At 39.8% G+C, this 26,448-nt stretch overlaps 1 protein-coding gene across 1 annotated transcript; it reads right to left on the reverse strand.

Moving 5' to 3' along the window:
- Positions 1-18,959: 18,959 nt before the first annotated feature.
- Positions 18,960-24,395, reverse strand: LOC136857217 (spidroin-1-like). The gene is made up of 2 exons (XM_067135690.2): positions 24,277-24,395; positions 18,960-20,347 (listed from the first exon to the last, which is right to left on the reverse strand). Exons 1-2 carry the CDS (start codon positions 24,328-24,330, stop codon positions 19,442-19,444), a joined length of 960 nt encoding a protein of 319 aa, XP_066991791.2. The 5' UTR covers positions 24,331-24,395; the 3' UTR covers positions 18,960-19,441.
- Positions 24,396-26,448: the final 2,053 nt, after the last annotated feature.

The raw sequence follows: 26,448 nt of genomic DNA on the forward strand, positions 1-26,448 counted from the left end.
TTTTCCCCACGTCGCCACACACAAATTGTTTTGAAAATCAAATATAACCTATAGCACGCGAGGATTATGTATCTTTCTATTAGTGAAATAATTTTTAGAATCGGTGCAGTAGTTTCTGAGATTACCCACCAGATATAACAAACTGACAAAATTCGCACTCTCCTTTATATTAGTATAGATTATTATGTCCTCTACGTTCCCATATATCTGGTTTGGCCTTAATTTCACACACATGTACATAGTATTCACATTATTCAAACACATTTAGATGATCCTACCGACAGGGACTTATCATCTAACATATCACTCACTCGCGTATCTATCTAGATCAGTGATTCGCACCTCGAGTCAATCGCTTCCTCTCTCCACTTGTCAGCATACTTAAACTAAAGGGGGAGTGACTGTAGTTATGAATTAAAGTTGTGAAGCAACTGAACAACCTATATTCGAAAAATTAAGGAGACCCACAAGAGCTGATGGAAATTGGAAAGGCTTACGAAATCAAATATCTAAGTCCACCCCAATACGAATGCTTCACTAAAATACATAACAGGCTATGGGGACGTTACACAGTTTTTCATGAAAATTGCCGGAAAAATTTATTATCCAATAATCTCAGAGGACAAGGAAAATAAAACTACTAAAGGAAAACTTTAGCCCATTGAAACTCGCATATTGCGTTACCTACATGTTATATAACAAATTAAAATGCACGCTGAAAATGTTATTTACAAAGTTAAATTTACATTTTAATGCGAAACGGGCCGATTTTCACGTTAAGAGATCATTGGAATGTACTTATCGTTTTTTTTGTGTAACCTGCTATCATCGGGCGGCACCCATATTGATTTAGTTATCCATAGCTGCCGTCTCGCTAGTAGAAGGTTCCGTGCTTACTTCATGATGTCTTGGGCCTGCTACCTCCAGCTGTTGAACGTTCCCCGCTGTCTTCTCACAGAAATTCCGCGGGCGCTCAGACGCGATCTCGATGTTGTAAATCCTGGGTTTGAGGGGCATTCACACACATGCGAACAGAATTTGGAATAGGGTTACTTGAAGCAATGTCTATTAGCTTCAAAACGATACGATACTGACAGATCCTATCATAGACTCAAGACGGACAACCACATGTAGCGGTTAATGTCCCTGAAGACCGCTACTCGATTCTCGTTCGTTATAGAGAGAAATATTCACTCATATGGTTATTCCTAGTTGAGCGACACTATTCTTTGATGGTACACTTTTCCTGGCTAATATGGCATCGTTTTTTGTTATGTTTATTGCCTATGACAACTACACGTGCGATAATTATGGTACAATAACCACTGGTTCTCTATGCATTAACTCACTACGTCATTACGATTGCCTATAGTACGACTGGCTCTTAAAAGAAACATAGTCATTTAGCCTGAAATACTATTACTTGTCTGTATCCCCGTTCTGAATGCTGAGTTTGGTATTTCACCCATCCACATACAATGGCTGTAACTTCTCACAAAAAACCTGTAGCTGCACTGTAGAAAATACTGCTTATCGGACAAACATTGAGTAAGCCTCTGGCTGGAACAATACTGAGTATACTGCGTGTCGATAGACCTCAGAGGGCATTTCATGGATGACACGGTTAGTCTGCTATGGTGAGGGAAACTCCTCCCACACTGGAAAAATCGATCCGTGAATAAATGTCTTTTAGAGTCGATTGGGCATTCCTTTGATAGATCTTGACATCCTCTATCTACTGATCTGTTTTCGTTAAATCGCATCACCGGTTTACTAGTAATTTCAAAAGCATTTCCTATCATTTTAGAGAACGAGCGCGGGGGTGGGTGGAGTGGTTGTTATAGGGACACCCGTTTCTGCGTTGACATAAGTACTAGTAACATCTGACTCCTATCATCGCATGTTTATCTTACCTTCGTCATTAGAATGTGCTCGATAATTAATTCATCTTCTTGCATTATCAAATGCTGCAAATTATGCTGAATTTATTGTTTTCTTACTTGTGAACTTTTTGGGTTTGTGACGATATTGCCTTATTATTATAACCACTTAAGCATTGAAATTTGTGAGTTGGTATGGAAGAATGTGCCGGGAAACCGGTGGGAATATCCAGTTCTCAAGTTAAAACCCTGTTATCTTAACCCCGCCTTCTGACACAGGCAGCAGTTGAACGTAGCGTCTTCTCTCGCGCTCGCTTCCACGATAGATAACGCAATACCAAGGCCACGTTTTATCATCTCTGTGCGCGCAACGAGAGCCCTGCATCCAAACTCCGCGGCGTCGTTCGTATCCCGGACCGGACATAAAATTCTGTTATAACCAAAACGGCACGTACTGTATGTCTTACTGGGCGTCGTGACATGTCAAATAGCATGGTATTGAACGGTTCAGTACATACATCCTTAATTTCGGACATTTTGGACAATCTCTTACAATACTTCTCAACCTCCTTTTCGACTGGGGCTGAACTATGGCTTAACAGGCATCTAGAGTGTCACAGTTCATCTCATTAGCCCCTAAATCTATGGATTCGCCTCGAATAATGGTCGTTTTCGGTTACTATTATTATTATTATTATTATTATTATTATTATTATTATTATTATTGTATATTGGGTATTCAGCCCGAAGGCTGGTTTGATTCTCATAGATCTGCCAACAGCTATAATAATCGCCTAGGCATCACTGACGGGGTTTAATAAAGGAAATGAAGAGAGAGTTAGTTTCCCGTCGCTTTCCCCACCGAGTTAGAAGTTGCAATTACATATCACTCTGCCAAGCCTAATGAAATGCATTCACCAACTGACCTTATGGGCGATCTTTTCACACCATGCATAACAGGGTATGGCTGCATTATATATGGTATTATTAGCATCGTTCATACCTCGATCACTTTCACATTGACAAAGCCAAGAATGAGACGGAGACAGATCAATGAAAGTAACAAATTTATTCTAGCCCGTACCAGAAGACATAGCGCACTGTACACATTACATCTCGCCAGCAAAGTCATATTATTATTATTATTATTATTATTATTATTATTATTATTATTATTATTATTATTATTATTATTATTATTATTATTATTATTATTATTATTCCATGAGGGTACACCCGCCGCGTGCATTCAAATCAAGCGCCTTGTGCACTGACATCTTACTCCTAAAACTTGAAACAACTAGTGCAAGAAATTTGCACATTGGTCAACAGATGTCACTACTAAGGTGATAAAATAATGTGTTATTTTAAGGTTTTCTAAACTGAATTAATGTGTTTTTGTTTTTGGTGCACCACGGTTGTCAACACTTCAATCTTTTGCCGCCAACTTCAAAATTAACCAATCAGAAATTTTGGGTATTTAATTGTCAACCTCTGAGGGTTTTCTTGTTAATATTTAATTAGCCAATAAAGATTGGGTGTGTGGCGGACATTAGTCCAGATCTCACTCGAACCTTCCTCTCGGGTATAAAATCTGGTAAGTTTTCGAGCTACCTTGTCTTCTTGATCGTCCGGTGTACTGAGTGTGTGCTAATAGTGTAAGCGGGAGCGTTTTCGGCCTTCAGTGAGCAGTCCAGCGCAATAAGGTAATGGCAGCCAGTTAATCATTAGGTGATAGCGTCTGAAAGCTAACCCGAGGGGATTATGTAACCTTTATTTCGAATAATGTAAACTTCATCTTAAAATGTAAATCTCAAGACTAGCCTGGAAACTTAGGCGAAATTCGGGAATAGAGTGTGTGACACCCTCTCGAGTTCCCTATCAACTTGTACTTGAGGTGACTATGTTTTTGTAATCGTTTTCTTTGTGGTCTCCCCATCGAGTCACCTCAGTAGAATGGGATTAGCCCCTGTAACTGTGGGCCAGGAGCCCAAATAGGGTTTTTATCTTGTGTCCAAATTTCAAGGAGTGCAAATGTCTGCCTCCGCATCATTTTGATTTTTGGGCCAGTGACTTTAACCTGTGGTTTTTTTCTTCCCGCCAAGGCCCGGTAGAATGAGTATTCGATACTCCTGTTATTTCAATAGGGAACATGCATGATCCGGGGTTTTAATTAAAAATATGCTAATCTGATTCAAAATTTCATGCAGAATTCAAAAATGTGATCAGAATGTACAAATAATAACTCCAAACATGATAAAAATCTACGAAAATGTCACGTCACGCAAGTACGCGATCTCATTGGTCTGACGTCATCGTACAGGTTGACTGAATTAGCAGACGAAATAACACATAGTGTGCTGTGAGAAGCAGGATACACTTCGCGTATTTCTACTTTACGTTAGTGTCTAGTATGGTTAAATTCGAGGTCTATACATTGGATAATAATCTGAGTGGTATATTTTAGACTTAAAATGAATCCTGCGCAGACAGTGAGGCAGAAAACTTGTAAATGGTGTAGAGTTCCGATGTGCAATAGCACATCGCATACCATACCAAACAAATTGTTTATACATGTTCCAAAGACGCTAAAACTAGGGAGAAATGGATTTTGGCGAGCCGGAGAAATGCTGGTGATATATCGGAAAAGTCTACAGTTTATTTTTTTGAAGATTTTAACGTATGATGAATTTGTTTGAATTTTCAAATCACTTTTCCATGTCAGCTGTTCTAGTGGTAAAACTTTAAATTTTAATGTATGATGCTTTATTTAGATGCTTCAATTACATCTTGGAATATGAAAGTAATAAACAGTACATTAAATAATGCTGATTATTAAAGTATTCTCCAAACCTAACCTATGTTTTGGGTGATCCATGTCAAGATAATAAATCAAAGGGGTTATGAACCATTTTGACAGCTCTAATTCTACCAATATATCTTGGCATGGGACAGTTATGTATGTCTTTATTGAAGAGCTTAATTGGTAAAGAAATTTAGGCTATATCTAAATACTCTATAATGTAACAAAGAATAGGCGTGTAGGCCTACATCATGAAAGGAAACAACGTGAATTTAACAAATGTATAACTCTACACAAAACCAATGCTTGTCTGTTGGGGTCTTATAAGTTAACAATGCTCAATTATAATAATTATCATAATATTAATGAAATAAATAACATAATTGCACACAGGTGAAAATAGTGATGTAGGTGTTTAAAATATTATCCAACTTAGCCTAAGTTTCAGGTTATACAAGCCAAGTCAATAAACCGAAGGGTAAAAATACCGCGCGAGTTGGCCGTGCGGTTAGGAGCGCGCAGCTGTGAGTTCGCATTCGGGAGATAGAAGGTTTTGAACCCCACTGCCGGCAGCCCTGAAGATGGTTTTCCGTGGTTTCCCATTTTCACACCAGGCAAATGCTGAGGCTGTACCTAAGGCCACGGCCGCTTTGTTCCCATTCCTAGGCCTTTCCTGTCCCATCGTCGCCATAAGACCTATATGTGACGGTGTGACATAAAGCAAACAGAAAAAAAAAGGTAAAAGTCACAGCACCCAAAGACATTCCTGTATTGAGCGACTAAAATGTCACCAGGACACTTTTCTTTCCTGATATGCTCAGCTTGTTAAAAGCCAAATGTAATTAATGTTATTGGCTTCACGCCCCGCTAACTACTTCTACGATTTTCGGAGACGCCGATGTGCAGGAATTTAGTCCTGCAGGAGTTCTTTTACGTGCCAGTAAATCTACCGACACGAGGCTGACGTATTTGAGCACCTTCAACTACCACTGGACTGAACCAGGATCGAACCTGCCAAGTTGGGGTCAGAAGGCCAGCACCTCAACCGTCTGAACCACGCAGCCCAACTTGTGAAAACTAGATGAAGTCATATTTATCTTTATCATGTTTAACTTTTTCCCTCCACAAAGATATTTAATTACCTTTCATGGGCCCCGGAAATGGGTAGGCCAGTTTCCCCAACACCACAGAAGCGGACTAGTACTATAATGCTACCTATATGTTTATGTTAGTGCTGAAATCCGATTTCTTACTTTACTAATGCTGAAAGCCCGAAAATGTAATGTTATTCTTTAATAGGGGAATCAGTCTAGAAGGAAATGTTGAAAGTGATGTGAAATCTATCCAGGCTCGTTGTTATCCTAATACTATGGTTTACAGTACATTGCCCGTATATAAAGAACGCCACTTACAAACTTGCTTGTTATCCGCTAATTTCTGCGGCCACAAAAGTCACATTTTTCAAGAATGATGACATCTACACATGGTAGATTGTCTGACTGTGCTGTTTTGAACCTTTCTTCTGTCATTTCGAAGTTATTCGCGATCATGAATAATAAACAATCGGCTTTTAGCAACGGCTGATGCACAACGGCTGGCAGAGCTCCATGCGGTACTGGATCGTGACGTCACAGCGCGCCGCTTACGTCAGAGGCCGTTTCACTCGCCTTGCGGAAAGGCACTATTAAATATTTTTCTAATGGTAGAAAACAAGGCAACATACCACAATGTAATACGTTTACGTACTATTTCATTGGTGTACTTTTCATAAAAAAAAAAAATTTTGAAAATGATGCATGTTCCCAATTAAGTGGTTAAACTGTTTAGTGAGAGTTTAAGACAGTGAATTCTGTTTGTAATTTAAAATGGATGTTGTGTCTTGAGAGGCCTGAAAGTGCAAAATTCCGTGAGCAAAGATGTTCGGGTAGTTGAAAGGTGGGATGATAAGGGAGTATTAGGTTGGTACCTCAGTCTCCTATAAAATTTATACAGCTTAGATGCTTTTTCTATCCTTGTTGATTTTCTCTGTAAAGGAAATTGGGAGACCTGTCTCCTTAACGTTTGGGTGTATGGAGCAATGGTGCTCAAGGATCACTTGTAAACTTTTATTCAACTACTGTACCTGAAATCTTGCACTGTAGCTGAGCAACTGGTTTTGTTAATAACTTTCATTTTTTTTAAAGAGATAGCAAAGGTCCGAAAAAAATATAACCTAGATTTTTAAAGCTTTTAATTAATATTCTGATTGTAGTATATAGACCCGTTCAGGCCCGCACCTTCTTTCACCTCTGAAAACCACGGAATTTCTGTAACAATTATTATTATTATTATTTATTTCATACCTAACCAACCCTTCCCACGGGGTGCTTTAACCCCACACTTTTTTCTCCATACAGTAAATCAGATATGTATCAAGTACTTTTCAGAGCTGTGCTGGAAAATACACGCATTCATCCGGAATTTCAGTCATTTGGACGTTTTATTTTTTAACTCTTCTAACCCCCATTCCAATTGTGACTGAAATTTTACTTACATGGCATCCAGAGTGTCAAATTTCATCTCACGCCCTCGAAAACTATGATTTGAGGCTAATAGCAGTCGGTTTCGATTACTTTTACACTTTCCCTGGGGGTACAAGGTCTATCTTGCCAAGCAGTATTTTTTTCCAGATAGCAAGTCATATTTGTACCAAGCTTGGTTGAGAGCTATGCTGGAACATACACTTTACATCTATAATCTCCGTCAATTTTGGACGTATTCTTCTCAACTCCTATGCGAATGGTGCCTGAACGTTGACTCAAATGGCATCTAGACTATCACTGCTCATCTCAGCCACCCCGAAAACTATGGATTTGACATAATTTTCGATTATTATTACATGCCAACCTCTTCCCACTCCCGCCCCTACGGGTGTACCAAGTTTGGTTTGGAATTGATCCAGTGGGTTAGGAGGCGATATTGAAAAGTACTTCATGCAACATGGCGGCGTGTTACCGTCCTCCGACAATATTATGATACAGAGCTAGCCGCTGTCGCCAAGTGACAATCTGTCCATCAAGGTCAGTCCAAACCTTGGCGAAGCTTTGTAATTAAAATAATTATATAAATTAGCTAATAAAAACCTACCTATCGCATTTCGTACAAAAAACTTCGTAAACTGAGGAAAATGAGAAATTTTCAGTGAAATCGATCTAGTATATTTTTACCCCATTCGAGACAAACAAACAAACAAACAAACAAACAAACAAACAAACAAACAAACAAACAAACAAACAAACAAACAAATATACAGAAGCTTCAGTTTTGTGTATATAGACAGATTACTATTTTCAGCAACCCACTGGATTAGCTCAGCGGTAGGGCTTTGACTACTAGTATGAACTCCGGAGACTACATAGGTTCGAATCCCACCGACGGCATTTCTTGAAATAATTTCCCATGGTTTTTCTTTTTCATATCCAGGCAAATTACGTCTCTTTACCAAATTCCTATTCAAACATAGTTTCCTTCTTCAACTAGACCCTAAGTTAGTGGTCACCTCACATATTGGAAGAATGGGAAGTATGCCCCAGTAGCCGAGTGGTTAACGTGCTGGCCTTCTGACACAGGGGCCCTGGGTTTGATTCCCGGCTGAGTCAAAGGATGTTTACGTGGAATGTAAGTTTCCCATCGCTTGCGTGTGTGTGTCTCGCCACAAAATTTCAGCTTCCTCAATTACTCTGTATGGAGGTTAGGGGTAGGTGGTGAATAATGGGACGAGTCTCCATTGCAGTGTTGAAGGGAAAATCATTCTCGAATTGAATTGACACATTATCGTTTATTAATGAGTGTTGTAGGGGGCGCTATCAAAGTCTGCCCAGGGCGTCATAAACCTTAAACGGGTCCTTGGTTGGTGGCGATCGTTGTTTTAAGGGCAAGTACACGTAAACAACAATATAATCTTCTTAAGACGAATCACCGGAGAAAAAGTAAGGGGTCAAATCCTGCGAGGAATGATGATGTCGGCCGTGAAGCACCTGAAGTGGAGAGAATCCGTAGATCTAGCAAGACTAAGGAGTTGGGTCGCAAGAGAACAAAACTGACAAGGAAGATAAGATAGAAATCTGAGAAGTAATCAGCCCGGTACAACTAACTGGAAACAATAAAAGATGCGTCAATGTGGTGGTCATTATTATTTCTTTAGTTTACAACGTCCCATTAACTCATATGGGTTGTCGACAACGACGGGTGAGCACAGGTTTAGTACTGGGAAAGACGCGATCGTGGTGTTAAGGTACAGCTCCAGCATTTGCCTGGTGTGAAAATGGAAACCACGGAAAACCACCTTGAGGATGCCAACGGTGGGAATCGAAACGACAATCTCCCGAATCCAAGCTTACAGGTATATGGCTCGTACCACGCAGCCAGCTCGTTTGTGATTATTGTTTTAAGGGAAAGTACAAATTTGCATCCATGCCTCACAACTCTAAAACACAATTGAAGGAGAAATGAGAGAGGAGATGCTTTAGAAATTACTAGTAAACCGGTGATGTGATTTAAACGAAAATAGAACAGTAGATAATGGAAGTCAAGTTCTATCAATGGAATACCCATAAGACTCTGAAATGCAATAATAGCGCAGCAATTTTTCTAGTGTGGCAGGAGTTTTCCTCTTCATAGCAGACTAACCGAGTCATCCATAAAAAGGCCTCCGATGTCTATCGACACTCAGTATACTCAGTATTGTTCCAGCCAAAGGCTTATTCTATGTTAGTCCGATAAGCAGTATTTTCCATAGTGCAGCTACAGTTTGTTTGTGTGAAGCTAGAACCATTGTATGTAGATGGGTGAAATACCAATCTCAGTATTCAGTAATTGTATTTCAGGCTATATGAATATATTTCAATTAAGAGCCGATCGTACTATTGGCAGTCGTCATGAGGTAGTGAGTTATTGTAGAGAGAACCAGTCGTTATTGTAGCATAATTAACCCACGTGTAGTTGTCATAGGCAATAAAAATAACAAAATAAAGGTGGCCAGATTAGCCAGGAAAAGTGTACCATCAATGAATAGTGTCGCTCAGTTAGGAATAAACATATCAGAGAATATTTCACTCTATGACGAACGGGAATAGAGTACCGGTCTTCAGGGAGAGTAATCGCTACCTGTGGTAGTCCATCTTGAGCCTATGAGTGGATCTGTTGGTATTGATTTGTTTTGAGGTCAATAGACATTGCCTCAAGTAACCCGATTCCAAATTCTGTTCGCATGTTTGTGAATGCCCTCGAACCCAGGATTTACAAATCATCGAGTTCGCGCCTGTGTGCCTGCTGAATTTCTGTGTGAAGACAGCGGGGAACGTTCAACAGCTGGAGGTAGCAGGCCCAAGACATCATGAAGTCAGCACGGAACGAGATGAATCCTCTACAAGCGAGACGGCAGCTATGGATACATAAATTCATGTGGGTGCCACCAGATGATACCAGATTACACACCAAAATGATAAGTACATTCCAATAATATCTTAACATGAAAATCGGCCCGTGTCGCATTAACCCGTAACTTACACTGTTGGGTCTCTGGGGCCCACAAGTGTTTTCTTTTGTAAGTAATTGTTCACATGTTGGCCGCACTACTCTTTCCTTCCCTGTAATCTCCTTTCCGTTCGTCCTCAACATGACCTTGGCAGGTGCGGACGCGCTGAGGTTTCCTTTTGTCTGCAATTACTGCGTTTGGGTCTCTGGGACCCATGTATGTAAGGAGAGTAACTAATTTGTGTGCGCCCTAAAACGTTATCTTTGGAATAATATGTCACTAAGTAGTGGTGATCTGAGACCTATGTTAGAAAAATATTTAAGTGATATATCGGATGCAAAAAAAGAGTTTGAAATTAGCGAACATAATTCAAGTACCTACTAGTGAAAGTAAGGAGGAGGAAGGCTTGTCGTGCATGTGCTAAGTGTCAATTTCCACTATGCATGTCTTGTAGACCTGTCATTTGCTTGAAATGTGCTGAATTTTAAAGACTTAAAGCTTCCTTTTTGTGATAAAAAGAGAAATTTTTTCCTACTTTGAAGTTTTGATCCCACAACTGTTTCGTTGAAATTTATTAGAACAGACTGTTACAGATACTTTTTCCCATTGCAAATCTGTGAAAATGTGAAAATTTTGAGAAAAACCTTATAAATATGTAAATCCTATTTTTATGAGAGAACCATATAACTATTAATGATATAAAACAAAATTTGAGTATAGTTATAGGATTTTAAAATGAGTGCTTTTGGAATTGTAATTTTTGTAAATAAATAGATTTGAAGAATATTTTAGAAGAGGAACTGACAATGAAATGTATATTTTCATTAAAGCTCGTGCAATTTCAGAAAATTTTCCAAACCTGGGTAGAAAAATTAACACTTGAGTCCTTGGAATCATGGTTGTAAGCAACATAATATTTAATCACCATGCAAGCTACTGTTTAAGATGTACATTTAACTTTGTAAACAAAATTTGTCAGCATCCATTTTGATTTCTTATATAACGTGTAGTTAACGAAATATGCGAGTTTCAATGGGTTAAAGTTTTTCTTTATTAGTTTTATTTTCCTTGTCCTCTGAGATTATTGGGTAATCACAAGGTTATTCCGGGAATTTTCATGAACTACTGGGTAAGGTGCCCATAGCTTGTTTTGTATTTTAGTGAAGCATTCGTATAGGGGTGGACTTAAATATTTGATTTCGTAAGCCTTTCCCATTTCCATCAGCTGATATGGGTCTCCTTATTTTTTCGAATATAGGTTGTTCAGTTGCTTCACAACTTTAATTCATAACTACAGTTACTCCTGCTTTAGTTTAAGTATGCTGACAAGTGGAGAGAGGAAGCGATCGACTCGAGGTGCGAATCACTGATCTAGATAGATACGCGAGTGAGTGATATGTTAGATGATAAGTCCCTGTCGGTAGGATCATCTAAATATGTTTGAATAATCTGGATTGTAGTACATGTGTGTGAAATTAAGGCCGAACCAGATATATGGGAACGTAGAGGTCATTATAATCTATACTAATATAAAGGAGAGTGCGAATTTTGTGAGTTTGTGTATATCTGGCGGGTAATCTCAGAAACTACTGCACCGATTCTAAAAATTATTTCACGAATAGAAAGATACATAATCCTTGTGTGCTATAGGCTATATTTGATTTTCAAAACAATTCCGTTTGGGGCGACGTGGGGAGAAATATAATAATAGGCTAATATATTCGAAATATTGAATTTGTCGTACAAAGTCGAGACAAAGCTCATTTTAGGCCCCTTGAAGCATGAAACAAAACTCGGTAAGCCCTAAGGACCCGAAAACCATGTTTTAAGGCGCTAAAACCAACCGTAATGGAGATATTGGTACCGCACTACCCCTGCTCTAGGAATCGGATATAGAAAAGGACTGCCGTAACCATGGAAACGTCAGCTCAAGAATTTTACAGCAGCGAGATTATGCCTGTACGTTTGGGGATAGCTGCCAAACAAAATTGGTGCACATAATCCCCGAGGATATCTACAGTATATCTCAAAAACTTAACATGTTACAGACGTGAAGTAGTATTTATAATCTCTTTTAAATATAAACATGTATTTTGTTTCCGGATGAAACGTTTGGGGGAGGGGGGAAGACTCAAAGGTGGGTTAGCGTAAATTTTTGAGATGAGTATATTTACAGTATATCTCACAAACTTAACATGTTACAGATGTAAGGAATGGTATTTTTAATATTTTACAAATAAGAACAGATATTATTTTGTGTTTGGATAAACCACTTAACGTGGGGGTAAAACGGAATCCACAGTTTTCGGGGTTGCTAAGATAAAATGTGACACTCTCGATGCCGTGTGAGTTAAAGTTCACCCCCACTCGGAATGGGGGTTAGAATAGGTTAAAACAACTTTCAAAAATGACAGAGATTACGGATGAATGAGTGTAAGTTCCAGCATACATCGCAAGTAATCATGGTACATATATGGCTTTCTATCCGGGAAAATTACTGTGGGGGGCGTATGCCACCCCTAGAAAGCTTCTGAGGGGAGGGGGTTAAATACAAAAATAATCGACAATGACCGATATCAGTGTCGAATCCATAGTTTTAGGGGCCACTGAGATGACTGGATACCTTTAAAGTCATAGTTCAGCCCTAGTCGAAATTAAGAATGAGAAGCATTGAAAGTATTGAAATGATGGAGATTACGGATGCATGTATGTGTGTGTACCTTATCCAAGTTGGTACACACGTGAGTCACTATCTGGAAAACAACAACTGTAAGGTAACACACCCCTAGCATCATTTGTACGGAGTTGATGAGGGGAGATATGTAAAATAATCGAAAAAGACCAGCGTTTATATCTAATCCATTAATTGCTGGGTTGCTGAGAAAAACAGCAACGCTGGGGATGCCGCTTTTAAGTTTAGTCCCGATCAGCATGAGGGTTGAAAAGAGAAGGAGAATTATGTCCAAAATGCTGATAGTATGTACATATGTGCGTATGTTGCAGCATAGCTCTCATCCAGAATTAGTACACACGTGGCTCACTATCCGAAGAAAGGTACTGTGGGGTAGGAAACCATGATCATGTCTTGTGCACCGACATTTCTACTTTCAAATATATACAAAAAACTTCCGGTTATGTAATACGTTTTGAGCTATAATACTTGGAAATGTTTCATGAAAAGATTTTCATTGATTTTCTGCTTGGGACATGAAATGTTTCATGAAAATCCTTTTATTCTTTTTTCGCTTGAGACCTCCAAACCCGAATTTGAAAGGCATTTCACGTGAAAGTGACACGAAGGTAACTTAGAGCATGAGAAGCACCACCACCCCACGGCAAATGTCGTAAGATCAATCAATCAATCAATCAATCAATCAATCAATCAATCAATCAATCAATCAATCAATCAATCAATCAATCAATCAATCAATCAATCAATCAATCACCACTGATCTGAATTTAGTGCAATCGCCCGGGTGGCAGATAACCTTTCCGTTGTTTACCTATTTCTTTTTAGTTAATTGCAAAATATTTGGAAATGTATTGTACATCTCCCCCAGTAAATTATTCCAATCCCTAACTCCTCTTCCTATGAACGAATATTTGCCCCAATTTGTCCACTTGAATTCCAACTTCATATTGTGATCTTTCCTCTTTTATTTAAAACACTACTCGAAATTAATCGTCTACTAATGTGCACGCCAGCTCCCCACCGACGGTTCGGAACATACCACTTAGTCTAGAAGCTCGTCGCCTTTTTCCCAATTCTATCCAGCCTAAACTTTGCAGCTTTTTCGTAACGCTACTCTTTTCTCGGAAATCCCTCAGAACAAATCGAGTTGCTTTTCTTTGAAATTTTTCCACTTCTCAAATCAAGCAATTCTAGTGTGGGTCCCATACACTGGAACCGTACTCTAGTTGGGGTGTTACCAGATACTTAATGCCCTCCCCTTTACCTCCTTTCTACAGCACCTAAATATCCTCATAACCATCTCACATCATAACCTGATAATCTGTACCCTATTTTTACAATTCCATTTATGTGTTTACCTCAATGAAGGTCTTTACTAATATTAACACCTAAGTAGTTACAGTGATCGTCATAAGGAACTTTAACCCCAACAACGCAGTAATTGAAAATGAGAGAACATTCGCTATTAGTGAAACTCACAACGTGATTGTTAACCCCATTCATCATCGTACCGTTTCCTGTTGTCCTTATCACTACTTCGCCATTAATGTTAAGACACGCCGGCACAACCCTCTTCTTGTTATATAAGGTAGAAGCCAAGATTTCGGAAGTGACTGCGTCAATTTCCCATCGAATATTGTAATTCACTTCTATAATTCACCGTCGCTTGTTGCGATATACTTTACTTCTCAGCATGCTCCACGGGAAGAAACCAAGTGGGCTAAGGTCCGCCAACCTTGGTGGCCAAGGAATCTTGGAAATGACATAATCTTGAAATATTTTAGAAAGTTTGTTCCATGCTGTTATTATAATTGTTGCAACTGGCGTCATCCCGCTGAAAATAGTCAGAACGGAGCACATCTCCATTCCACTGATTTACAAACCCATTGAAGATTCTCCTGTAGACTGTAGTATCCATTGTAATGTTGTAAAGACACGGGCAAATATTTTGGCGTACTGTTAAAGAGCACCACACAGCAGTTTAAGGTCGTCCGTCAAACGAATCCACGTTTCCCATGTGCTAGTATTCTGGTAATTCGTGGCACAGTTTAGATGGAATCAAGCTTCGTCTGAAACTACGTGAAATAAAGGATTCCCCATTGTGTATTGAAAACTTCCAGAAAAGGCAATAATATTCTTGATTTATTTTTCGGGATTGTACATTTGTTGTTTAACACAAACATGCATACACTGCCATTCTAAGATTAAAAGGCATATCTGATTGTGTTATATTTTCAGGTTTCTTACCATATTCACTATGAGGAGTCAGTATGGCTACAGAATATTGAAATCCTACGTAAGTTAGCAGTATTATGTTTCCTCTACAATGTATCCGTAGCTCAGAACTATAGTTAAAGAAGTGCAATTATTATCAATACATAACATGAAATATTAAAATGTGGCTTAGAAAATTTCGGATTTTCAAAAGTTTGAAGACCTCAAAAATAAGAAATTCAAAAGAAGTTTACTTTCGAAGTTCGTTTCCTTGTTCTTCTAGAAACCCGCATACTCTGTGACCGTGACCGCTAGAATAGGTTTGGTTAGGCCAGCAATCTGGTTTTCACCTACTACACATAGTACTATCTGGCAACGTCTTCCTTCGTGGGCACCCAATAATGTTCCCGTTGCTGCGAGTTACTTCACTAAATATTGAATGGAGAATTTTGCAGCAGGTTGTCGTACCCCCAAAACACAAAATTTATTGTCCTGTATCTGGTACGCCCTTATGGATTTCGGGACTCCGTATTTCACTAGGTACGGGCGGTAAACATGCACTTTTCCGTTGAGTAAGGAAATCTCAATCCCAGAAGAGGAAATCAAATCTCTGAGATTGCCGATGATATTATATTATCTGAGTCTTCAGGACATCTGGAGAAATTGCTGAATGGTATGGGCAGAGTCTGGGAGAAGGAGTTTAAGGTTAAAATAAGTCCAAAACAAACGTACTGGAGTGCAGTTGAACGAAGTCAGGCGATGCAGGAAATATTAGTTTGGGAAATGAAGTCTTGAAAAAGATGAAAATTGATATTGGGTAGTAAAATAACTAACGATTGCAGTATTAAGGAAACTATACAAGCCAGACTAGCATAAGAAAGAGTGGCCTTTCTTAAGAAAATAAATTTGCTCATTTTGATCACTGGTATAAAAATGAGAAAGATGATTTTGAAGACTTTCATAATGAGCGTGGCATTGAATGGAAATGATACATGGACGTTAACTAGCTCAGAAAGATGGAGAGTAGAAGCATTTGAAACATGTTACAGAAAATTCTGAAGGTGAGATGGGTAGATCGAATCTGTAATGTTGAGGTACTGCATCGAGTTGGTGGAAGGAGATCGATTTGGCTAAATATGACCAGAAGGCCACACCTAAAAAGACACCCCGGTTTTTCAGTAATTTTCTAGGGAAGTGTAGGCAGCAAGAGTGGTAGGGGTAGACTAAAGTAGGAATATGACAAACAGATTAGAGCAAATGTAGGATGTAGTTACGATCAAATGGAAGGCCTAGCACGAGATTGGGTGGCATGGAGTGCTGTATCAAATAAGTACCGAACATTGTTCAGGGAAATACAGTATCTTAGCGGATTTGTTAACATAAAATCACACTGAAAATTGGAACGTCGTCAACCGTGTAAATTTGGTACAGCAAGACCGAGACTTTTTACTTCACTCGAATCGTCTAGCAGATAGTTATATAAGAGATCATTTTTGTTGGTAAATGATCCCTTACCTCAAAGCACGCCTCAAGCAAATAATACTCAGGAAACCCGGAACGTCACCATTCACGTAAAATACATCCTCTCAGCAGAAGAGGAAGAACAGGGACTTGTGGAACACTGCTGTAACAGCCAGGAGAACACCAGAGAAATATGCCCGGAAATCATAACACTCATAGAAGATAATGGGATGATACGTCGCGAAAACGAACTGCTTCTTCGAAAGCGAGACCGACTGAGGCGACTTAGGTAATGAAAAATTTTAATGTAGGATAATGGTTCATTTTGGATTCTATCAATATTTTACTCCAACTACAACAAATTTATGATTACAGATTTAAACGTTTCCACTGTCATTTAAAGGTTTCTTCGTTGCAAGTGGATTATGAACACATATCCTCCATGTATCTTGTGAGTCGCAAACTAGCCTGAACCTCCATTGTTATTTAAGGGCGGGCAAGAAAAATGATACTTTAGATCCTTGTATGTTGATTTTCTAGGCTGCGCGACGGATCACTCCAACCGTCGATGATGGTGGAAGAGATTTAGAACATATTCGGATGTCAAATACAGTAGTAAATCATTGTTAACTGATAACATTGAGATATTTTGCCAATACTAAAAGGGAAATTGTTAAAATAAAATTGAGAAGATGTTATGAAACCTTAGCTCAATTGGAAATATATATATTAAAGTAGTCGTAGAGGAGCTTCATCAGTCAAACGCCAGGAGGTGATCAGTGCGTAGCAATATTGCATCCATTTGCGGGAAAATTAGGAAGTAACGCTTTGAAAATTACGTCCCAATGAAGGATGGGAAAAGAGACTATAACCACAACATAAAAATAGCACCCATATGGACAATGACGTAACATTGTGCAGTATGTGGGCGCTATGGTTGGAGTTACTTATAGTCATATTATTACTCGCCCTATATGACCTCTTCGTTCTGTCTGGATCGGTCAACGAGATCGGAGGCACACCGGACAATGTCATTTTTGCTAGTGGCTTTACGTCGCACCGACACAAATATATCTTATGGCGGTCGATGGGATAGGAAAGTGCTAGGAGTTGGAAGGATGCGGCCGTGGCCTTAATTAAGGTACAGCCCCAGCATTTCATGGTGCGAATATGGGAAACCACGGAAAACCATCTTCTGGTCTGCCGACAGTGGGATTCGAATCCACTATCTCCCGGACGCAAGGTCACAGTTGCGCGCCCCGGTCGATGTCTAATGTGCACAAAGTGCACAGCCGATATTTAAAACAAAACTCTTTGCAAGGTCTTAGTGGCGCCATTAGGAACACTTTTCGCCGACTAGCGTGAACATTTAAATGCTGGTCGTCTTTCAGATGTGCAAATGCGCCTCCCGAGTTTCGTTTATCAAACAGAATTCATTCTTGAAGTTGGGGTTTCATTTTCCACCATTGCATTGGTAACAGTGTCTGATAAAATGAGCACTGTACTATTTCATGACCTGTGGATAATGACATTTTATTTAGTATTGTTGCTTGGCTTTCTGATTGGCTCGCATATCGAATAGAAATTCATTTGAACACACGTGGCTGAGTGAATCTAGTTGCTATTCTCATACCAGAATAAAAGTTCTTGGATGAGCCAGTAAACGACCCTACCAGTCTGGAAAAAAGACAAAGATGACAGCTCTACACCATGTGAATGGTCCTTTCACAAAGATATTTCTCGAATATTATGTTTACACGTACTAATACGAACAGCATGGGTAATTGAATCATGGGATAGGTCTCTTAGCCCCAAGAATATGAGACAGCATCTTCAGCCACTAAATTAACTGAAAGTGTGTCTTCCTGATTATTTTACTAATTATTTGGGGTTGCCACAACATGTGTGTTAGCCCAGGTTCAGGGCAGTGTTTCCTTCCAGAGGGTTGTAATCACCATTGCGTGTCTCTGTGGTGGTTGATAGTATGGTGTGTTTTACGTGTAAATTAACAGGTATGCATTAAGACGAACTCTCGCACCCAGGGCCTGGCCCGAGGAATGGCGTGGATGTGGCTAACATACCCTGTTCTTTTTGGGATCGAAACCGGGACCCTATGAACAGAAAACTGCTAGGCTGACCATGGGGCTAAAACGTCTTACATACAGTAAAGGTTTGCTTAACTCTTCCTGTATAAATTACCTGTATGTACCTGAAAATTCAATAATTCTCACTAAATCTTTCGATTTGATATAAATAATAACTGCAGTAAACCAAAGTATTCCAGAAGGAATTTCCGGTATCCCAGTATATATAAGAGTGTTAAGAGGTATAGCTTGTTAAATGAAACAAGTGATACTTGGAGTTCGGAAGGAATGCTATTCTGGGACAGTCAACCTTGTTCAAACGATTAGTTCCATTTATTGATCAGTTTCATTATTCTTCAATATTGATACATATTTAGACCTTTCCTGTAGACAAATTGTCCTTTTTATTTCACATGTTAAATTATCAATTTATTTGACAACTCGCTTATAACTTAAAGTTTGGCACTTCTTTTGAAAAGTAAGCACAATTTTATGCTGATATGGAAACAAATCACATGAGACCAATGAAGCATCCAGGAAGATCCTATCAAACAGAATAACATTCAGTCAGTAAATTTCAAAAGACTCAGGAATTTTAAAACATATTGCACATAGTCCCGGCATATCGTTGTCCACAACAGAAATACATTTCTCGAACGTGTGGATTGTTCTTCAAATCGAGTAATTGAAACAATGATTCGTGTAAGAAAGCACACACTAATTTGCATATGAAACTGTTTGTAATTAATAGGTCACTTAATCGATGAGTCATTTCAATAAATTCTTAGCTCTCTAATGGTAATAATGATGTCCCACACCAACGAGACCTTTTCCAATACCTACGGAACCAACAGTACCCAAAGAACCAAGGCCAGAAAAGCCGGTAACTCCTCCAGAGCCAAGGCCTCCCAAAACACCCTTACCAAAACCGACTCCACCCAAACTGTGAGTTCCGATGATTCCAACTCCTCCTGAGCCAACTCCTCCTAGACCAACTCCTCCAAAGCCAAGGCCTCCCAACACACCCTTACCAAAACCGACTCCACTCAAACCGTGAGTTCCGACGATTCCGACTCCTCGAGAGCCTACTCCTCCTAGACCAACTCCTCCGAAGCCATGACCCCATACACCCTTACCAATACCGATTCCACCAAATCCGTGAGTCCCCAGGCCAAGTCCTCCTAGACCAACACCTCCGAAGCCATGACCTCCCAATACACTCCTACCAATACCGATTCCACCAAATCCATGAGTTCCGATTAATCCACCCAGGCCAACTCCTCCGGAGCCAAGACCTCCAACTACACCCTTACCGATACCGATTCCACCACAACCGTGATTTCCTATGATTCCACCGTGGCCAAATCCTCCAGACCCAATTCCTCCCAGACCAATTCCTACTAAGCCATGACCTACCAATACACCCTTACCAATACCGATTCCACCAAAACCGTGGGTTCCGAAGATTCCGCCCAGGTCAACTCTACCTAAGCCAATTCCTCCGTAGCCATGGCCTCCCAATACACCCCTGCCAAAACCCACTCCACCCAAACCGTGAGTTCCGATGATTCCTCCCAAGCCAACTCCTCCTAGGCTGACTCCTTCTAGGACACCCTTGCCAAGACCAACGGTTCCGACAACTCCTCCTAGGCCATGTCCATGACCATGGGCGTGGACGACTCCTGGAGTTGCTGAAGCCTGTAAATGTAGAAGAAGAATATCAGTTCTTTGAGTCGTAAACTTACTGAAATAACACTTCTAATTTAGAGCTGTAATAGCCTTATAATTATATCCCTAATCGTTTAATAACTCATGCATGAATTGCCCTTTATGAAGATTGTGGTCTCGGTTCCATCTGATATCCGGTAATATATTTTTGTTATACATCTCGTCAGCAAAGTACCGAGACCTGAAAAACCGGTAACTCTTCCCAAGCCATGACCACCATATACAAGGTTACCAAGACCCAGACTGAGACAGGTATATCCAATTATTCCTGTGAAATCGTGACCTCCTCACATTCTCCCACCAATATCAACTCCACCCAAATTCAACCTAGCCGAATAAGCAGAAATTTTATTTCAAGTCATTTTGTGGAGAGGTCACAATTTACTTACTCAAAATCATTATATGAATGGAGAAACCGAGAAATATCAATTTCCGCATGCTGGTAAATCTACTGATAGGCCACTCTCTCACATGTAAGGACTCTCAAATTCCAATTGACTGCTCACAATCAAATTTACCATCCCTTTTACAGAAGGCGTGGGCATCCAAGGACTGCTACATGAAACCGCTTTTAAAGAGAATAACGAAATATGAGATGTGAATACTTCTACTACTACTATTAATCGCAATAGTAATAATAATAACAACATCAAGGAAGTGTCCAAGCTATTTAGGACTTTACAATCATGAAATTACCACACTGGGACAAAATGCTAGCAATTTCTTGAATAATATTCTCAATCGATGAATTAAATCAAGTTTATAATACTCATGATATTAATAATAATAATAAATTTATGTTCCAGGTATTTTGACTGCGAGGCATTTAGGCTAAGTGTTTATCAATATAGGCATCCATTTTACATTAACAAATCAGAGGAGCCGTTATTCATAGGCTATCATCCTGTTGTTCTTTTTAAAAATTGTTGGTGGATTAAGAATGTGTCTCCATAGACCTTCTACACGCTTGAAATCGTGCGACGTGCAGTGCCGAATTGTTCCTTTTTTGTTTTCGCCCCTCTTCAGGAGCGGTTATAGGCCGGCTCAGAGCTCGACACTCCACCACTAGAAAGTAAACTCCTGCTCGTCACAAGGTTGTGTAGATATTTTCAGGCACGTCCCCTATGGAGATGAGCTGTAGATACCTTTTGTAACCACATAGCGACACTTCTCTCAAATTTAATTATTTTCTGGTACTGGGAATCAATTGGATGCCGTTATGCATCACTAGACCAAGCGCCAAAAGTTGGTTGCGAGATAATCGCGTTTAAATTTGGTTCTATGTGAAAATTAGAGCGAACATAATTTTGCTAAATATGGTATTACTGGTGTTGTAGGATAATAGATTGTACCTTCTCACCAAATTTCAACATTTTTATACTCGCACTACATAGATTTTCTTGAAGAAATGGCGCTTAGTCTACTGATGCAATTTAAGGTTTTCCTTAAGTGCGAATAATGTATCACGATGCTACACCAATAACCCCTAACTGTTGAGTATCTACTGAGTAAAACATAAAAAAATATAACGTGGCGGCAGCCATGATTAAAAACTGAATCTTCTACTGTCTGGAAAGGCCCGCTAACTGCCTGATCCACCACGAGCCGCGCCACAACTCCGGTACATTATTTAAGTTTTAGATGGAGAAATTCTAGAAGGTAAGCTATTCTCTAAAGTCGTTGCTATTATGACTTATTTGAGGAATTTAAACTTATCTGAGTCAAATACAAATGGTAAGACATGAGCCATTGTAGTCTATACAATTTTTGTATGGATTTTCCTTCACGATAGGTCTATTATATTCTGAGAGTACAATATTGACGCGATATTTTTAAGCCTATGGGTAAGTTTTGTTCTGCTTGAGACAGAAAATGTGATTAAAGATATTTTCTCCCATAAATACACACAAATCACTGGACAGGTAATAAGATTGTTGCTCTCAGTTCATTCAATCTCGAAATCAGGATCTCCATTAAATCCATCTACGTCATCCACAATGTCATAATCTGCTTGAAGATTCTGGTAAAATTGTTTGGCATCTGCAGGTATTAGGTGCATCAGCAAACAAAAGTATCTTAGTTTGGCTTCAGAGATAGGTTTTCCTTTTGGCCACAAAGGTATTAATGCCTGATGAAAGGGAACTCTCCTTTCCCGTGGTCGTCCCTGTCTTGACTTATTTAGATTTACCTCCTGAGATTCACCATCAAATTCTAGAGAATGATTTTCGGACGCAACCTTCTTAGCAAGCTGCATTAGTAGCATTGTCCTTCTCCTTACTTTTGGAAGTACTTGATACATCGCTGAACTTCGTCACTTGATAAACCACTCAATGTATCACCACGTAAAAATGTCAACACTATCGAAAACGCGGGCTCCCTCGCTGTCATCCGCGCGCAATGTGAGGAATGTGGCGCTTGGTCTAATGATGCAAACTAGAACGTCGCATAGTCTACTGATGCAATTTACATTTTTACTGATTCCCACTTAGTCGCTTAGGTTTTCGGTTTTCTAACAATTAACGGCCTCTTGTAATGCAGTGGGGAATTTTTTATAAATTGCTCAAGCCTTCCTCTACAAGATGGCGCTAAAATCTCAATTTTCGTCAAATGGCGCTTAGTTCACTGATGCATAACGGCATGCAATTGTGGACCTCCGAGGACAATTGCCTGTAGCGCTGACCGTTATACTAAGGAGGTGGCTACTCTATCACTTATCCACAGATAGAGCGTTGTTGTAGGGTTTAGAAAGAAGGTAGCTACGTTGAATATTCAGCATGAAAGCTGGTTGGATCCTCATCGGCTCGCTATCAGCTGCTATAACTAGAGTCCTGCACGGATCCAAAGTTGTAGTCTTGATGGATATAAACTCTATGTCAATGCAGATAATTTTGCTGATAATTTCTAAATAATTAGGTTTTTTCCTAACCTATACTCTTATTTTTATCTTTGGTTAGGAGAATGGTGAGATACAAGGAGTCTCGAGACCATACGGCCATAAATCTATATGGAAGAAGGAACGAATGTCAATATGTCGGCAGTGGTCGCAAGAGAAAATCCCTCAATAACCTGTGATTGCAGGGGTTCTGGTGCCAGGTGTCAGGTCTACTGTATTATGTTAACAGATCTATCCGTTTCATTACCTTGAGTGTAATAGAGTATAGTTAAATATTTACAATATCTGCGTATCACTATTTGCGGATGAGGATAACCATTCGTGGATGCGGGTGTGTTTGAAGGACGTGCGGGTGCGAAGCGGATGCTGCGCTGATGCGAATATTATTTTGTATTTCCGCGCAGGGCTCTAGCCATAGTTGGCGAAGATATCACTCAAGAGGCGTACAAGGGAAATAAGGAGTAAGGTAGTTTTCGTTGCTTTCCTCTCTCAGAAATTGTTATGTACATTTTAGAGCCAAGTCCACCGAAATGCATTTTCACGCCATTCATAACAGGACTGTCTGCTTACGAAGTGGCTTTACTGTCACCGCTCACATGTCAGACATTTCCGTACTTGAAAGGACAAGGATGTGACTGAGACAGGTCAATGAAAGTAACAAATTTGTTCTAGCCCATACCAGGAGGCATAGCGCACTGTAAACACTAGCTATGGCCAGCAAAGAAATTTAGAGAGAGTATTCTTTTAATAATTTGAATAAATCCCTGACATCACTGGAACGATGAAACGATATATGAGATAAATTTTCAGACTACCAACAAATACTGGAAGTAATAGTGTAAATTGAAAGATGTCGAATAAATCACATCTACAGTAGTAGGATGATGTATACGATAAAACCAACAAGGTGGAGGCTGACTGTGAGATCTTACACAAGAAGAAGTTAAGTTACTAGCTATTGTAAATTAATGGTTGCGTTTCAAAAATATAGAGATATGCTACTTACAGTGCTCAGGTAAAGCACACAGACAAAGAGGAGTGCTAGGTTGTAGCTGTTCATGGTGCTGATCTCTTGGAGAAACAGATGCCTTGCCTCAGGCACGCTGCACTTTTATACTACTCCAGGTAGATGACACGTAACGTGCCAGGTACAGAGTAAAGAAATCACAACACAGGCCGCACCTGAATCACGGAGTTATCATATCAGCGCTACTTCTCCTTCTTGTCTCTTGCTGTACACTCTTAATTTAGCCTTCGCCTCCTCTAAAGCAATCCTCTCCTTTCTACGCTCTCCTTTTCCACCATTTGAATCCAGTCATCTTCAAATCTAACTCATTATAATCAAAATATACCCTCCTCTTACATCAGTAGGTGTAACTCTCAGACTCTCACTTGCAAGCCTGCGTTAGCGACCACGGGTTATCTAACCGAGGTATGCTTTGTTTCCACTATCCTATGACAGGCTTCACACCTTCAACACTCCAGTCCGACCTCACTTGTACAATACTTGTTCCCTTCCGGCCACAACATTATTACGTTAGCGAGGCCCAGGCTGTGTTTGATTTTCACTCCCTACGTCGCCTTTCGCACCCTTTTTCTTCCTCCTTTTCATACTTCGAAGAGTTGGATTTCTTTGTCACTTGTGTTTTGGAGTTGTGAGGCATGGTTGCCAATTTGTACTTTCCCTTAAAACAATAATTCACAAGCGAGCTGGCTGAGTGGTACGATCCATATATACTGTCAGCTCGGATTCGGGAGATTGTCGATTCGAATCCCAACGTTGGCATCCTGAAGAAGGTTTTCCGTGGTTTCCATTTCCACACAAGGCAAATTTTGGAGCTGTACGTTAACTAATACCACGATCGCGTGTTTCCCAGTCCTAACCCTGTCCTCATCCCTCGTCGTCGACAACCTAAATGAGTTAATGGGACGTTGAAAAGTAAAGAAACAATAATGACCACCACTTGCCGCGTCTTTTATTGTTTCCAGTTAGTTGTAGCGAGCTGTTTACTTCTCAGTTTCCTATCTTGTCTTCCGTATCAGTCCTGTTCTCTTGCGACCCAACTCTTGAGTGTTGCTAGATCTACGGAGTCTTGCCACTTCAGGCGCTTCACGGCTGATATCTTTATTCCTCGAATGATTGGACCCCTTACTTTTTCTCTGGTGATTATTCTTAAGAAGGTGATATGGTTGTTTACGTGTACTTGACCTTAAAACAAAGATCGCCACAAAGCAGGGCCCCGTTTAAGGTATACGACGCCCTGGGCAGACTTTAAATTACGCCCCTCCCCCTCTTACAACACTCATTAATAAACGATAATGTGCCAATTCCATTTTTGGTTCGGGAAGGATTTTCCTCTGAACACTACATTGGAGACTCGTCCCATTATCCAACACCTACCGCTAACCTCCATACAGATTGGTTGAGGAAGCTGAAATTTTATCGCGAGGCACACACACGCACGCGAAGGGAAACTTACAGTTTAGGTAAAAATCCTTTGACTCAGCCGGGAATCGAACTCGGGACCCTTGTGTTCGAAGGCCAGCATGTTAACCATTCGGCTACTGAGGTAGACTTCCCATTCTTCCAATATGTGAGGTGACCACTAACTTGGGGTCTAGTTGAAGAAGGAAACTATTTTTGAGTAGGAATTTGGGCAAGAAGCGGAATTTGCCTGGAGATGAAAAAGAAAATCATAGAAAATTATTTCAAAAAAGGCCGACGGTGGGATTCCGACCCATGTCGTCTTCGGAGTCCATACTAGTAGTCAAAACCCTACCGCTGACCTAATCCTGTGGGTTGCTGAAAATAATAATCTGTCTATATATACAAAACTAAAGCTACTGTATGTGTGCCTGTTTGTTTGTTTGTTTGTTTGTTTGTTTGTTTGTTTGTTTGTTTGTTTGTTTGTTTGTTTGTTTGTCTCGAATGGGCTAAAGGTTTACTAGACCGATTCCACTGAATATTTCTCAGTTTGTTCTAGTTACTCCTCATTTTAGGAAGTGGTTTGAACGAAAACCGATAGGTAGGTTTTTATGAGTCATTTTCTGTAATTCATTTAATGACAAAACCTCGCCCAGATTTGGACCAACCTTGATGGACAGATTGTCACTTGGCGACAGCGACTGACTGTGTAACAATATTGTCCGGTTAGAAATCTATATATATACTAGCAAG

Source organism: Anabrus simplex, chromosome 1, assembly GCF_040414725.1.
Source record: "Anabrus simplex isolate iqAnaSimp1 chromosome 1, ASM4041472v1, whole genome shotgun sequence".
Taxonomy (NCBI): domain Eukaryota; kingdom Metazoa; phylum Arthropoda; class Insecta; order Orthoptera; family Tettigoniidae; genus Anabrus; species Anabrus simplex.

Bases quoted from the DNA above. Each gene is read 5' to 3' on its own strand.
- LOC136857217 (XM_067135690.2), bottom strand. From the start codon at position 24,330: ATGAACAGCTACAACCTAGCACTCCTCTTTGTCTGTGTGCTTTACCTG. The intron at 20,348-24,276 runs GTAAGTAGCATA...CTACATTTACAG, and splicing joins GTGTGCTTTACCTGAGCACT to GCTTCAGCAACTCCAGGAGT.